Here is a 14412-nt window from a genome sequence, read left to right on the forward strand (position 1 = left end):
GGTATCTTCACTAATTTGTGTGTGAGAGAGCTACCTCTGAGGGAATTGTTCCCAAATTGCATTTTAGCAATTCAGAGCACAAAAAGGAAATGCAGGCGTCTGAGTCTGAAATTCTCTAATAGAAAAAGTCTTTCTCATGTTGGCACATGTATTTCTTGCTGCTGAAGATATACGCAAACAGAGGCTAAGAAGACGCTGTCTCCTGCGGCTTGCATTTATGAAGAGCCAAGACGTCTGAGAAAACCACAGGATCTATTAGCAAAAGTTTGTGTGGTGAAGGCATTTACAGTCAGGTCACCCCCCTTTTATGAAACAGGAAAATTCCCTGAGGTCTGACAGTTTTATTTGCAATACTCAGAGGGTATAATCAGAAAATAAGAATGCGGAGGAGCTAAAAGTTCAAACTTCACCCCTTCTGAAAACAAACGGTAGATGTAACGCGATCGCAGACACTCATCGTGTGTGGTCAGCTGGTGTGTGTTACCTGTCGGCTGTCATGTTTGGACGAGGAGCTGCTGTTGCTGCGTGACAGGGAGGAAATCTTCTGGGACATGGCCGAACTGCGCTCCTCTGAGCCCATCTCGCTGCAGACTGGCTGGGGTAGGCTACGGCTGGAGTCCCAGGACCATTCCTCTACTGAGAGAAAAAAAGGGGGTGGAGATGGGGTCAGGACAAGAGAGGGTGGAGAGAGAGAAGGCTTTCAGAGGCAAGCCCTTTAAAAGCCTTTTAGCCGGCTCTCACTGAAAAATGCATTAGGTTATTTAGAGTGATTAGTTTTTCCATCTTGATGTAGCAGAATATGGGATGTAATGAGAAAAGCTGCAGAGTGGAGAGATCTCAATATCAGCAAACTAAATTGACAGACACGACTGGAGGACATAAATTGGTCTGCAAGTGAAGAGACCGCAGTCTTAAATTATTCATATCTCATTCGTAAAGACAGAGATGGATTGTCAGCTTTTTATGATCATATGAATCTAAAGCACCCACTATGCACGTCCAGCAGTGTTGGAAGATGTCGCCAGACCCGAAGTAAAAGTAGAAATAATGCAATCAAAGTATTCCTGTACGTCAGATGTGAATTTTACCTTTGGACATTTTCACAAGGGATTTTTTTCCCTCTTAATGTTTGAAAGTTTTGTTATTTTTGTGCACTGATCCTACAGAAATGAGGTTTTCATCACAAGTTTTAGTTTTTATGCCTGACATTCAACTTGAAATAAAGCAGTAAACCTTTGTGATCTATCACATACAAGCAAAAGTCCTTCACAAATACTTAACTGCAGAACTGTTATCAGAAAAATGTCCCTGAGTATCAAAAGTAAGCATTCTTATGATGTACATGTAAAACAGCTTTGAGTTGTCTCAAAGTGCCTTAATGAATTAATCGTGTGGTTGATGGACAGAAAATGAATTTCCAACATGGATTAAAAGTTTTGAGCCATTCATCACCAAAATACACAACACTTGCACGACACTTGTTTGAAAATGCTCACCTGACGTGATAGTCAATAGTTTCAGCCATATCATTCACTTTGTACTGTATTACATTATTACAAAAGCACTAACACGTGAGCAGAAATTTAATGTTGAAGTGGGCACTTTTGGGGGGATCATCTAAGATTATCTTAAATCTTAATCTGCAAAGTACCCACAGCCTTCATATAAATATAGAGTGGAATATAAATGACATTATTTCATTTTCCCGCTCATTGATATTCTTGTTTTTGTGTCCAATCGCTGATAAATTAAATAGATTTAAAAATGCAACACTTTGATTATGATGCAGCATCCTCCCTCTGTCTGTAGTCACCACTCTGTGGTCTCACTCAACATCCGGCCAACAACATCTGACGTCACCAGTAACAGCCTATCAGCACTGAACAATGTGAACCTTCAATGTAATGGAGTGGAAGTATAAAGTAGCAGAAAATGGAAATACTGAAGTGTCTGAAAATTGTACTTATGTACAGAACTTGAGTAAATTGTAGTTGGTTACATTCCATCACTGATTATTGTCAACTTTGACACAAAGACTTTTATTTTTACTGCGAATGAATCAGTCTCCTTGATTATTAATAATCTGTATTGGTATCGGCCCTGAAAAAAACATATTGGCTGACGCCTGAAGTCTTTGCACTACTTGTACTCACAACTCACCAAACAGTTGATTTGTATATGGACTATTTGGCCTATACTTTAATGTGTTGGTGATTTTAAATTACTACACTTTCTTCTTACATGCTGTTGTACAGTCCAGTGACCATTCTTCTGTTGTCCTTGTTCCCAGCAGTGTCTATTTCAATGCAAGTACACCAAAAGCAATGTAAAACTGGAGTCAAATTCCATGTATGTGTACACATGGCCAAGAAAGCTGATGAACACTCAATTGAATATGAGTCAACTCAGCTCTTTCAGAAGCTGTATCTAACCCCATGGTCCAGCACGTGAGTATATGACACCGAGTGGTGGCTGATGTGACTCCACAGCTCAGTGACGAGGGAATAAAAGGCAACTGTCACATGTACAGCAGAGATGTGGTGAGAAGTGAGATCATCAGTGAAATGTGATATCATCACGTCAACGGAGTGTGAAAACAACTGGGCCTCTGTCGGAAATGGCAACCTTCAGTCAACTGCCACACTTCACACAGACTAATTAACGTGATGCGCCTGGTCTACCGCGTCAGCACACACAAACACATCTTGCTAATGCAGCGAGTGGCAGTTTGTCATCGCGTGGAGAGCTGATCAACAACCCAGTACGATGATGTGTAAATCATGATGGCCACATGGGAACAAGCAGTAGGTCATTAGTTTGGCTCTGCTGAGGATGCAGAGCGGACCAATGGTTCTGAGTTCATCGCTGTATCAAATGTCCATCTGTGAGATTCTGACTCAGAGAGGAGGCTGTGATTATATCTTGTATTTATTCACTGCACTGTCTTGATTTTTTTTTATAGCTTTGGTTGGGGCTAAATAAGACTATATATTTCATATATATTAGTACTATTAACATACTCAATATACAACATTATTAAGAATATTTTCCCCCTACGAATATATATCACAATATAGTAAATGTATGAAACATCCTTCATTAAATAATAAAACCGATAATCATTGCAGGGCTGCAAAGAACGCTTATTTTTGTAAAAGACTGCACTTTTTTCTTTTTTACACTTAATCTTTTAATCCTTTAATCATTGAAAAAAAGTAGATATCAAAAAGGGCCAAACTACAGCCTGAAACCCAGAGGTATTTAATTTACTATACTAGAAAACAGAGAAAAACATTTTTGAATCATAAATCAATAGTCATTTTTATGTTGTGTGAAAAGGATGTTGCATCAGTAGCACTTTTTAAAAATAATTTATCTGCAATCAGACAAAAGAAGGGGTTATGCTGAATGCTGAACATTGACCCTGATAATCGGTCTGTCCCTTGTTGAAACACCGTTTAAGAAGAGAACTGAGAAAATTCCATCGGTTGATGAGGTGAATTTGGTTGAAAGGTCTGGAAAAACCCACTGAGAGGTCCTTTGGTTAAGGTATTAACTATTTCCTTTCTCCCAAAGTAAACACACCTTGGACTGAACCAGGCACGTAACGTGTTGAAAACCACTTTGAAGCAGCAGCAAGGTTAATCACATTACCTGCTCTGCATCCGCGAGCTTTGTGCTGCATAATGGCCACAGCCTGTGTTGGAAAGACAAAAGCGTATCGTCATCTGAAACCTCCGTCCTTCTGCCAAACCCACACCAGCGCTCTGTCTGCGGACCACAGGCCGCGGTCTACACTGACAGAGCACGGCGCCCAAAACACAGCCACCACAATAGATCAAAGTGGCAGGACACACATAAAGGAGGACCCCAACAGCAGAACGTCTGCTGCATCTTGTCAGCTCAATTATAGGTGAACGCATTTAATCAAACCAGAACAGAAACAGACGATAGACAACTGTGATTTATGAGACACTGAATGTAATCTATCCACACTGTGTGCATGTGTCTATCTATCCAATTCATCCTCTCCATCTTCTATTATTTATTCATCCACTTTCCACCGATCACACCAGCTCTGCGCAGGTCTGTCCCACTGTCACCCTTCAGGGCAGCCTTTCATCTGATACAACAAGACCACTTCTCAGGCTTTCATGAGGGTGACAGCAGTACCAGACGTCACAGCTCCAGTAATTACCCTCTCCCACTGAAGAGCACACGCTCTTTGATGGCAATGAAGAAATGCAGTAAGTGATTGTAATAAAACCGATATTAGATTACAGAGAGCTCAGGGTTACTGTAAGTATGGATTTTTTACTTCACTTCACAGTGGTTGCTGTCATTTACAGACTGAGGAGCACGAGAAAGCAGATATGAGAAGCAAGATAACAGAGGAGTCTAACATTAAGTCAGTGGAGGTCTAACGTAAGTGGTTGTGGCTTGTACGAATGAGTCATGCCTGAGACCACAGCGTGGTAAAAAAGGGGGATGCTGAGAGGCGGTGAGTGCTGAGTCTGTTTGTCCGGTGGGTCAGAGAATCAGAGGGGATTACATGACCACTGACAGCGACTGAGGACAAAAGATAAATACAGGCTACAGGGAAAGTCCTACTGTCATCAAGATGGCCTCCCTTTCATGTATGAACACAAATAGACACGTGCGTAAACATGAACACAAATATGTACACACATACAGTATGCAAGGCTCTGGGTAATGGAAGCAAACACTTTTTCTGTCTACATTAAAGATAAAGCTGTCGAATTGAGAGTCTTTTGTAATGAAGATGGGACTGACATTTAAAAAAAGAATGAGTCATGTGTCCCATTAAAATAAATATCTACCACACAAAACCCACGACATGGTACACATCGCAGCAACATCTTAATATTTATGTAATCCTAAAGGAAAAAGCCAAATGCATTTCAAAAACACAGTATTCAAATTACAGTATTCAAAACATGTGGACACTTTTTTCTTTAAAGGGTTGTGATTGGTCCAGGTGTGTTTGATGGCATTTTGAGGGACGCGGTGTGGTCTGATTGGGCCACGTGAGTCCACAACCCTACTTAAAGTGAAACTCTTGCAAATGCAACCTAGGCTTTTTTTGTGAAGGAACCCGAGACAAACCTTCGTGTAAAAGCATAATTAAGACGAAAAAGACACTTTTAAGATTTACCGTATTTTCGTTTTCGGGTCAAAATCATTTTCAACGGCGTGCGAGGGGCAACTTTACTGTAGCATTAAAATCGCTATTTTTAAAACACTAAGAAGACTCGACACAACATGAGACTTTGCTCGTAGTATCACCAGGGTCTCTACACATGAACACGAGCATTGAGAACATTGCTTGTGTACACAGGTCTTGGGGAGTGCTATTGCATATGTGAAAAAAGTAGTACAAACCTTTTGTGGCTTCAGAGGAAGCTGCATGTCATGTGATACATTGCCTCCAGTTGCATTAGTTGCATAAGTTGCATTGTGGGTAATGTAGACACCAGGTTATGGAAAAGAGTCCACTGGTCTGCCATTGAGAGAGATATTACCTTTTTTACTTCACGCATTCCTTTCAAAACCTGGTGCCTACATTACCCACAACGCAACTTACTCACTGGAGGCAATTTATCTGAACGCATGCAGATTCCTCTGGAGCCACAAAAGGCTTTAAACTTCTTTATGCTACTTTACTATATGCAGTACAACTTCCCAAGACCTGTAAACACACTTTAATGTCTAAAAATTGGTGGAGTCGCCCTTTAACAATTCATTTGGTTCAACTGTGACCATGATATCATCAAATAAGACGCATTGTCACAGTAGAAATATAATATGGGACGTGTTGGGTAAAAGCTGGTATTAGAGCAATCAGAACATTCTGGTGAGGTCAGACAATGACATCACTTTACTGTTCTGCAGCCTTTAAAACCAGGAAAATACAACGCTTGTGCTATATATGATATCCAAAATGTAGGACGATATACAGTCTCATCTCACAGAAACATTATAATATATTGCCGAGCCTTAGACAAGGTTAAAGTACATACAGAGAAATATCTAATGACGTGGCATCATTACACATCTCTTCAGAGCCGCTGCATATTTCAGTAAAGCTGTAATTTCTCTGAGTGACAGTCGAGCTGAAGTTCAGTCTATTTGTGGTATAATTAAACACTCATGTTAATCACTACTGGCAAGTTTGCAGGCCATGCTTTACCCTATAATCTCTTTGTTTAAGGAACAGATATAAATGCAGATGTTCTTTTCAAAGTGTCTCGAGCACAATAGGCTAAATGATTAGTACGGCGAGGTGACAGACATCTCTCGAGTGTTCCAGCAAAGTGTGGGTGAGTGAAACCCACACCTGTTCTTTAATGACGAACCAGCACCACACTTGGAGGAGACAGATGTGTAACTAGCAGGAGCGCCCGGTGCATTTCTCTCTTTGAAGACTCTCCATCTAATTGTAGAACCTCTATCTGACTGCTGGACTGCAGAAATAATACTACATCCGGTATGTTTACATAATGTTGTTTTAAACTTCTCTGGGGATACACTGTATTCTGGGAAAGACCAAAGTATAATGACATACATACATTTTTAAGGGCTCTGGGGATGGCAGTGTCGGCCTCTTGGTCAGTCGGTCTACCACTGTGGTTGTGATGTACAGATATATTCAAACAACTATTGGATGGTTTGCTGGGAAATGTCATACAGACATTCATGGTTCACAGAGGACGTATCTTAATGTTTGTGGTCACCCCATGATTTTTCCTCTAGTGCCACCACGGGGTTTACATTTTGTTTTAAGTGCAAAGTCTTGACAGTTACTTGATAGATTGCTACAAAATTAGGAGGAAATCACATCTCACTCAGGATGAACTATAAACACTTAGGTGATCACCTTACTTTTATTCTGGTGTCAATAGGAGGTCAAAATGTTTAATCGTCCAATACTTTGTTTCATGAGCAAATAAATAGACTGTATTTATATAACGCTTTTTTGGTCTTAGCGACCACTCGAAGCGCTTTACAACACAAGTCGCATTCAACCCCTCACACACATTCATACACAGGTGGCTAGAGGCTAGATATTGCCTTAAAAATCGAACCATGACCCTCCCAACGCTCTACCTCCTGAGCCACAGCTGCTTAAATAGCTTCAGAACCAATTACATTCCCATCAGCATCACTGTATTATTATGATCTTTAGTGGTAATAAGTAATTGTTAGCATGCTAACACACTAAAGTAAGACGCTCACCATGGTAAACATTTTACCGCTAACATTAGCACTTAGCGCAAAGCAATAGGTGCCTTAGTACGACCTCGCTATCATGACTTTAGACTAGATTTGTTATTAGATAATATGCAGTATAGATCAGGCAATCAATGAGGGGATTAGACATCCAACTTGGGCTGCAACCAACAATTATTTGCATTATGGATTAATCTGAATAATTGTTTGGCCAATACATGTCAGAAAAGAGAGTATAAAAAAAGGTCTATCAGGCCTGTTGCCTGAATAACGTTCAATTCAACAATATATCACACATGACAGTGGAAAGCCGTGAATTGAGGAGCAGAAACTAATTCCCTTTTACAATTTTTTCCCTGGAAAATTACTTAAAACAGTATCAAAATAGAAGCTAATTATTTGTTAGATAATATGCAACACAGTCTGCAGGTGGAGTCACCATTTATGTCACCTACCAGGATGCTCAGTGGAAAATACATGTGTTACAATAAATCATATAATTTCAAAATATAAAGAGTAAAAATCTTATTGTCCAGTTGCACAAAGTAACTATAAATGTCTGCAGGTGCTTGACATACACGCATCACTAGCTGCTGAGATTTCTTGCCTTTCAAAGCTCTACTGTGGAACACAAACCCTCCTACTTCCGTTAGTTTCAGGCGGATCAGAGAAGTGTCAACAACGCCTCGGTCAGCTATAGATCTCCGTTAAAAGTTCTGGATGGCTTAATGTCCTTTCAAGCTGCACTAACTAGATTGACAGAAGCTGAAAGCCCTCTATTACATTCTGCAGTTCATGTTGCAGATGTTTCTCCATCCCTCCACTCTTTCTCCAGAGTCTGCCAAAGGGCTGATGAGCCTAACAGGCTTTCAGGCATCATTAGGATGTGACTCACCAACAGAATAAACGTTTCATGGTTGAACCCCCACACTCAGGAAATAGAGTCATGTTCGCAAAAAATGACAGTACATGCTGATGCACCAGTAAATCAGAAAGTTGGGTTGGGGCGGACTGTAAACCACACTCCCGCTGCTCAGAAATATGAAGTGAAAGTAGCGAGAGTGAAGCTCATTTTGGGAGAGATACTGCTCGAGTAATGACAAGAGAGAGACAATGTGCCTAAAGCTACTCGAGAAGTCAGCATGCCCTCAGGTAAAAAATGAGTCATCTAAAAATACAGTTCGAATATTGACTTCTACCAAGCTGATAAGATGATATTTAGATAACCTTTAAAAACATAGAGGTTTATATAATCTCTCAAATAACATTTCGTATGCAAAACCCAGCAGTAAGAGTTGAATTAGGTTCCAATTCAATGCCACGAAGAGCAGCCAGCTCCAAATGTTTATGGGGCTTATGTTTATAAAATAGCCAATGTTTATGTATAAAGCAAACAGAAAGAATAGAAACAAAAGAATTGCTTTTTTATTTTATTAGATAAAAAGAAGAGCTTTTCAGTTTGGACCCAATCTAAATACATTCCCTTTGATGCACGACAGGCTGGTTTGATGAAACAGAGGTATCTGAAGAGAAGAAAATCAATGTTGATTTACTGTAAAAATTGCTCCATGAGGCAAAGCTGAGCTTCTCTCTGGTCTTTTCCGCTCCGAGACCATCAGCCTAAACTTGACGAAACAAATGTCCTCTGTGTTCACCGAACTCCTAACAAGGTGTTGTCCTACCTAGCTTATGTCTGCTCTCAACCAGCCGTTCTCTGACGGATCATTTCTCTCAATACAAAGCTTCAGTGCTGCCACCCATCTATCTGAATAAACCCAGATCAGAGCCTCCCTTGCTTGATTTCTGATTGCCTTTAATTTTCCTCGGCAGGATAAACTAATCACAAGTCGGTTTGTCATGAGCAAACAGATTATTCCTCCCATTCTGGAAACAAAACAGTCATTAAGAACATTTTCTGATAGCTGCTACCACCATTAGAGACACACTGGGCTCTCATTCGCTGCATCTAAAAGTTACCACTTTAATAACAGTAATCTCATTACTTCTGTGCATTATCCTGCTGAGGTGGTGCCACTTAGTCTTTGTTATTTCATTATTGAAATGCAGAACAGCTCTTTCTTGGAAGGGGAAGAGAAACCCTGTCACAAAAGGAGCAGGGCGGGATCAGGAATCAGCAGAAAACAGTATTCTCCTAATATTTTGGCCACATTACTTTGACAACAGTAAGAGGAAGCTGGTGTTATATTTATGAGATAAAAGAATTGGTGTAAGATTTAAAGTAATAGTTTGACATATCTCCCTTCTTCAGAGAGTAGATGGATATGACTGTCCTATCCGTCCATTCAATATGAAGCTGCAGCCAGCGGTCGGTTAGCTTAGCTTAACCTAGCATAAAGATACAGGATGAAACAGCGAGCTACAGTTTGGTTTTTGTTTGCATTAAACAAACAAGATGGCACATTAACTAGTAAGCTTTGGAGGTGATGGTCAAAGCCAGTCTTTATGCTAAGCTAAGGTAAGAGGCTGCAGCTTCATATTTATCCCACAGACATAACAGTTGTATCAACCTTGTCATTTTTCTCAAAACATCATATTATAGCTTTAAAAGCTGAGAAATTACAAACAAGTATTACTTTTAATTTTCCAGAAACTCAGTCTGAGCAATCAGGGTTTCTGTTATCCGCTCCAATCATAATGTCTTTATGATTTATGTTTAAACATAAATTTATGTTTAAAAGTGGAGCGATTCTGGAGAAAGATAGTTGATAGTTGAGTCCCAGATTGCCATTTACCAATGCTTTTGATTTCTGATGCACATCATCATGCACGTCTCCATGAATTGTTTTTAAGCTTGATAATATTTGACCAGAATTTCTCCCACTTGTCACGGACATTGCGGACCAGCACAAATGGAAACTCTGGTGAAAATGAGTTATTATACACAGTCTACTTCACTGAATGAACACAATTTCTGAAGATTGAGCACTCTCTTTATTCTCTTATAAATGGTGTCTGACACTTTTCAGACTACAAACTGCACAAAATGATGATAACACCATCAACAATTGAAGCTGGTCTCTGATTGAGGACGACACAAGAGAGTTGGAGGAGCAATTCAAATCCAAAAGCAATATTTCCTGGACTGTGTCATTCAATGTGATTACAGTTTCAGATAAGGTCCTTCAACTGGCTGCAATCAGTTGGAGAGCAGAAGTAACACCGCTGTCTCACTCTGATTCAGCTCCTGAAGAGTTATCACTACAGAACAAGTCAGTCCTGAAACTCTCTGGCTTTTCCCCTGTGAAACACTGTCACTTTTATCAGGCGCAGTAATTAATCGCCCTCTCCAGCCATAACTCCTGCACAGGGCAGGAGTTATGGCTGGAGATACTTTCCCAAAAACATCTGAACAGTATAACGGGAAGTAGGGCAAAAAAAATCCCTCTTCTTACATCCATCAGCAGAATCAGGGCACCGCATAGTCTCCAAGTGTTCCTTTCTTAAAATATATTCTCGGAGCGACATCACGGGTCAGCATGGCAGCACCCAGCAAGCCATTAGCACAGAGGACTGACACAGAGACAAAACTGGCTTCATCCCAGCATGAGATCTATTATTCATTGGTACATCTCTTCACCAAGCAGGGTAATGTGTGCCAGCCCACGTCGGTCTGCGTGTGTGGCCACACCTTCTCTGGAGGAGACAGGCAGATGGTAACGCCTGCTCCTGATCTGCTTAAGGCGTCTTGGTGAAAGGTTGCCAAGGCCAGAGGGAGCCCCTCCAAAAACCAGGCTCACGATGCTGAGCACAAAGTGTGCACGTCTCTCGCTGCTATCTGCAATCTTATATCTTAAGCAACGCAAAATAGAGTTTGAAGCACTCCCGACTCATCCTCCTCAGCCTGGGAGGAAAGACTTGCTGAGTTATGATTGTAATAATAAGGGAGAGACGGACATCTTTCATTCATGTACTACCCCCTGACATGTGACAGGCCCTGTATCACAAACTCTCACACACCACATCCTGTTAATCAACCACATCCTCGTCACACTCCCTCCCTTCTCCTCTCCCCACACAACCCTGTCCTCCCTCTCCATCTCCATTTCTTTCTCTTGTCTGCTCTGAGGTCCTCTCCTTTGTTATATTGTGGGGGAGTCTGACAGCCTCATAACTCAACACCAGCTCATTAGGACGCAGAGCGGAGTCACAGCTTAGCTCAACACTCACTGACAAAAGAGAGGGTGGGAAGCATAAACGCGCTGAAGTTCATGGGACAAAGTGCTCTTGGTGATGCAGCACATGTAGCAATCCAGCTATTGCTTTCCCCGATTAAATACGTTCGACGCTTACGATTCAACCACAGTCCTGATTGGGATGTACCATGAGGCGTCTCCACCTCTATTCTCAAATTAGGTCAGAGGTGTTGACCCATGATGACATTGAGAATGTAAGCATGCTGCTCCTTCCTCATGATAATGGATGTAGCCACAAAAATAGCCACAAAAAAATAAGATATCACAAAAACTGGAAAGAACATCTGCACTGCCACAAGCAATCTCCGAGTCCTTCGAGTGCAGATATATTTAGACATGGCATCGTCTTCCATTACCTTCCTTTTATGGACAAGACAGAGATAAACTGTCTGTCCTGAGAAGAGTTACCGCATCTTGAGAGATTTACTTCATGCCTGAACTCTGTCGGCCACATCAGGGCAGCATTCCTGACTCACAGGACTGGAGTATGGATGAGCCTTCAGCATGTATTTTTCTCAGTATATCATAGAAGATGGACTGTCACAGCACCAGAGGATGACTCAAACTGTAGCTTCGTTGGAGAGACAGAAGGGTGGGGAGCTGACAAAAAGTCTGACAGGCTTGAGTTTTTTGTGGTTTGACTGCAGTTGTGTTTTAGAAGATAATAGTAGCAGCCCGTGTTGACTCGTGGTGTGATCACATCTCACCCACAGATCGTTGAAGTTGGTCTGCCTTTTCTATTTGTAGAGTTTTATTGACCTAATTTCCTGCCTTTACCTAATTTAGCCTACTGCAGAGAAATGTGAACTGAGAAATGAAACAGCACCTGAATCGTCATTGGACTCACATATATATGACTGAGATAAGTTAACAAACATGACATTTTAATGTTTTAGAATATAGTTTTATTTTCATCAATGCGGAAACAATGACATCATGAATGCTGTCGCTATATGGTAATGAGACTAGCAGTGCTCTGAGCCAAATGTTGCTTTAATCAGCATGCTAACATGCTCACAGTGACAATGCTACCAGGTTCATCCTCTTAGATTAAAGGTGCAATTCGTAAGAAATTGCTAGAATGTGACGATAGCTACAGAAAATATAGGGGGCTGTATATCACCACAGTGACCAACAACTGCTGCTCACGTTACTCTTTGCTGTTTCTATCTTTGGCTGCCGTTAGCTTATTAGCTCAGACGACCATGACAGTTAACTGACTTGGAGTTTGCCTGGATCATGACCAAGTCATAAAGCTAGTCAGAGGCCAATGTATAGGGAAAGTTAAAGCTGCTGTAAGCGTTGTCGTTGTTTTAGCAACCCCCTTCTCCTCTCTATGTCACCACATCAATGCGGAGCGGTTATCTCCAGACATAACATCAAACAGGAGGATCCTGCTCTCTGTGCATTCACCAGCAGATAGGACCGCCTCTTTATGGAGTTCCCTGTCGTGAGCGTGGGGAGGAGAGACAAGGGTTATCGACCAAATAGTCTATAACAGTCATTGCTGTTGTATTACAGAGCAACTTAAGCTCTGTATATCACTCACAGTAGCTTTAAAATTTGACCAATTGATGGCGCTAAATGAAAAGTTAGGGAATCACAAAGTCAAAAGGTTTCCCCATCCTCTGGGGGTCATGAACAAAATGTACAACATTTCATGGCAATACCCTCAATAGTTGTTGAGGTGTTTAGATCAATGTACCAGGACAGTTATGCTGGAACAAGAGGCCAGCATAACTGTCCTGAAGGTCATTAACATCTAGCATGGCTAAAACCTTCACAAAACCTTCTCATAGACAGCTCTCAAAACCATCTGCATGAACTGTACACAGTCTCTTGAATATCTGATCTGAAGTATGAGCAGCTTACCAGGGATACCACGGTTGCAGGGGCGACAATCTGCTGTCAGCTTTGGGAGGGAAAATTAAATTAAATGTTCTCAAGAGCAATTCCTGAGGGGGACACCAAAAGTAGTGCTGCAACTCTGCTAACCAACACCCTGTCACCCTGCCAGCTAAGGAGCACCACATTGCATTGCCAGCTTTTTACATTGACTTGAATTCAAAACAGTTTGCAAATACTGGTTGAAGTTACTACAGTCAACTACCAAACATCAGCTACCTGCTATCTGACATAAAGTGACCTATAATTTAATGAAGATGGGTGACGGTTATAAATGTGTTTTATATATAAAAAAAATATCTAATATATTCGTTGTTTGGACTGCTTATTGAAAATCAGCCACCAAAGTCAGATTCCCACACATGCACACTACAGTGCCTGCAGCATGTGAGGGTGGAGGGGCAGTGGATCAAACCATTGTGAGGCAATGGGCAGGGCGGGGTTGCACACTTTGCATGATGGGGGGGTCGTGTCCCCCGTTCCCTCTGGGATTTACACCTATGCATGGTTGAGTGAGGAGGAGACTGACAAGTGTTTCTGGACTTATCTTTAAGAATTACACAGACATCACTAAATCTAATTTACTGTATATTAGTTCAGAGAATGGCTGCTTAATGATTTAAATGACATTCACAAGCCAATACTGACTTACCATTTGTCCAGATGTAAAAATGAGTGAAGATGAGTGAAGAATATTATTTCCAGACTCAAAGCCATGTATTATTTAAGTACATGAGAGCTGCCATTCTTTAAGCTGGTGAGCATTTTGAATAATTCAGCCCCGCAAACCCAGAGGATGACCATGGCTGTATGGAGGAGGTCCGTGAAAACACATCTTTGCTCGTGGAGCGAGCTATTGTTTTTTGGTTAAAGGTATCTGCTAGGGCCGCTCTCATTAAAACTTCATGCAGATCTCTGGCAGACTGTAGGGGAGTTATGAAACCATCCTTCCTTCAGCCTCTCTGATGCCTGGAGGAGGCTGAGACGAGATCACCAATCTGTCATTAGAAATGTCATACTGTTGTATAATCCAAGTCACTTT

At 41.2% G+C, this 14412-nt stretch overlaps 1 protein-coding gene across 5 annotated transcripts in view; it reads right to left on the bottom strand.

Moving 5' to 3' along the window:
• The window catches only part of osbpl3b (oxysterol binding protein-like 3b), a 39036-nt gene that overhangs the window by 22289 nt on the left and 2335 nt on the right, over positions 1-14412 (bottom strand). For 4 of the 5 annotated variants that reach the window (XM_084358671.1, XM_084358670.1, XM_084358669.1 and 1 more), the window contains exon 2: positions 485-636. In XM_084358671.1, coding sequence (XP_084214797.1) covers positions 485-580 — 96 coding nt within the window. In that variant the 5' untranslated portion in view covers positions 581-636. The remainder of the gene's footprint in view (positions 1-484; positions 637-14412) is intronic. The other variant, XM_084358668.1, reaches the window with a different exon arrangement.

The sequence above is a fragment of the Pagrus pagrus genome (assembly GCF_965226575.1).
Source record: "Pagrus pagrus genome assembly, chromosome: 7".
NCBI lineage: Eukaryota > Metazoa > Chordata > Actinopteri > Spariformes > Sparidae > Pagrus > Pagrus pagrus.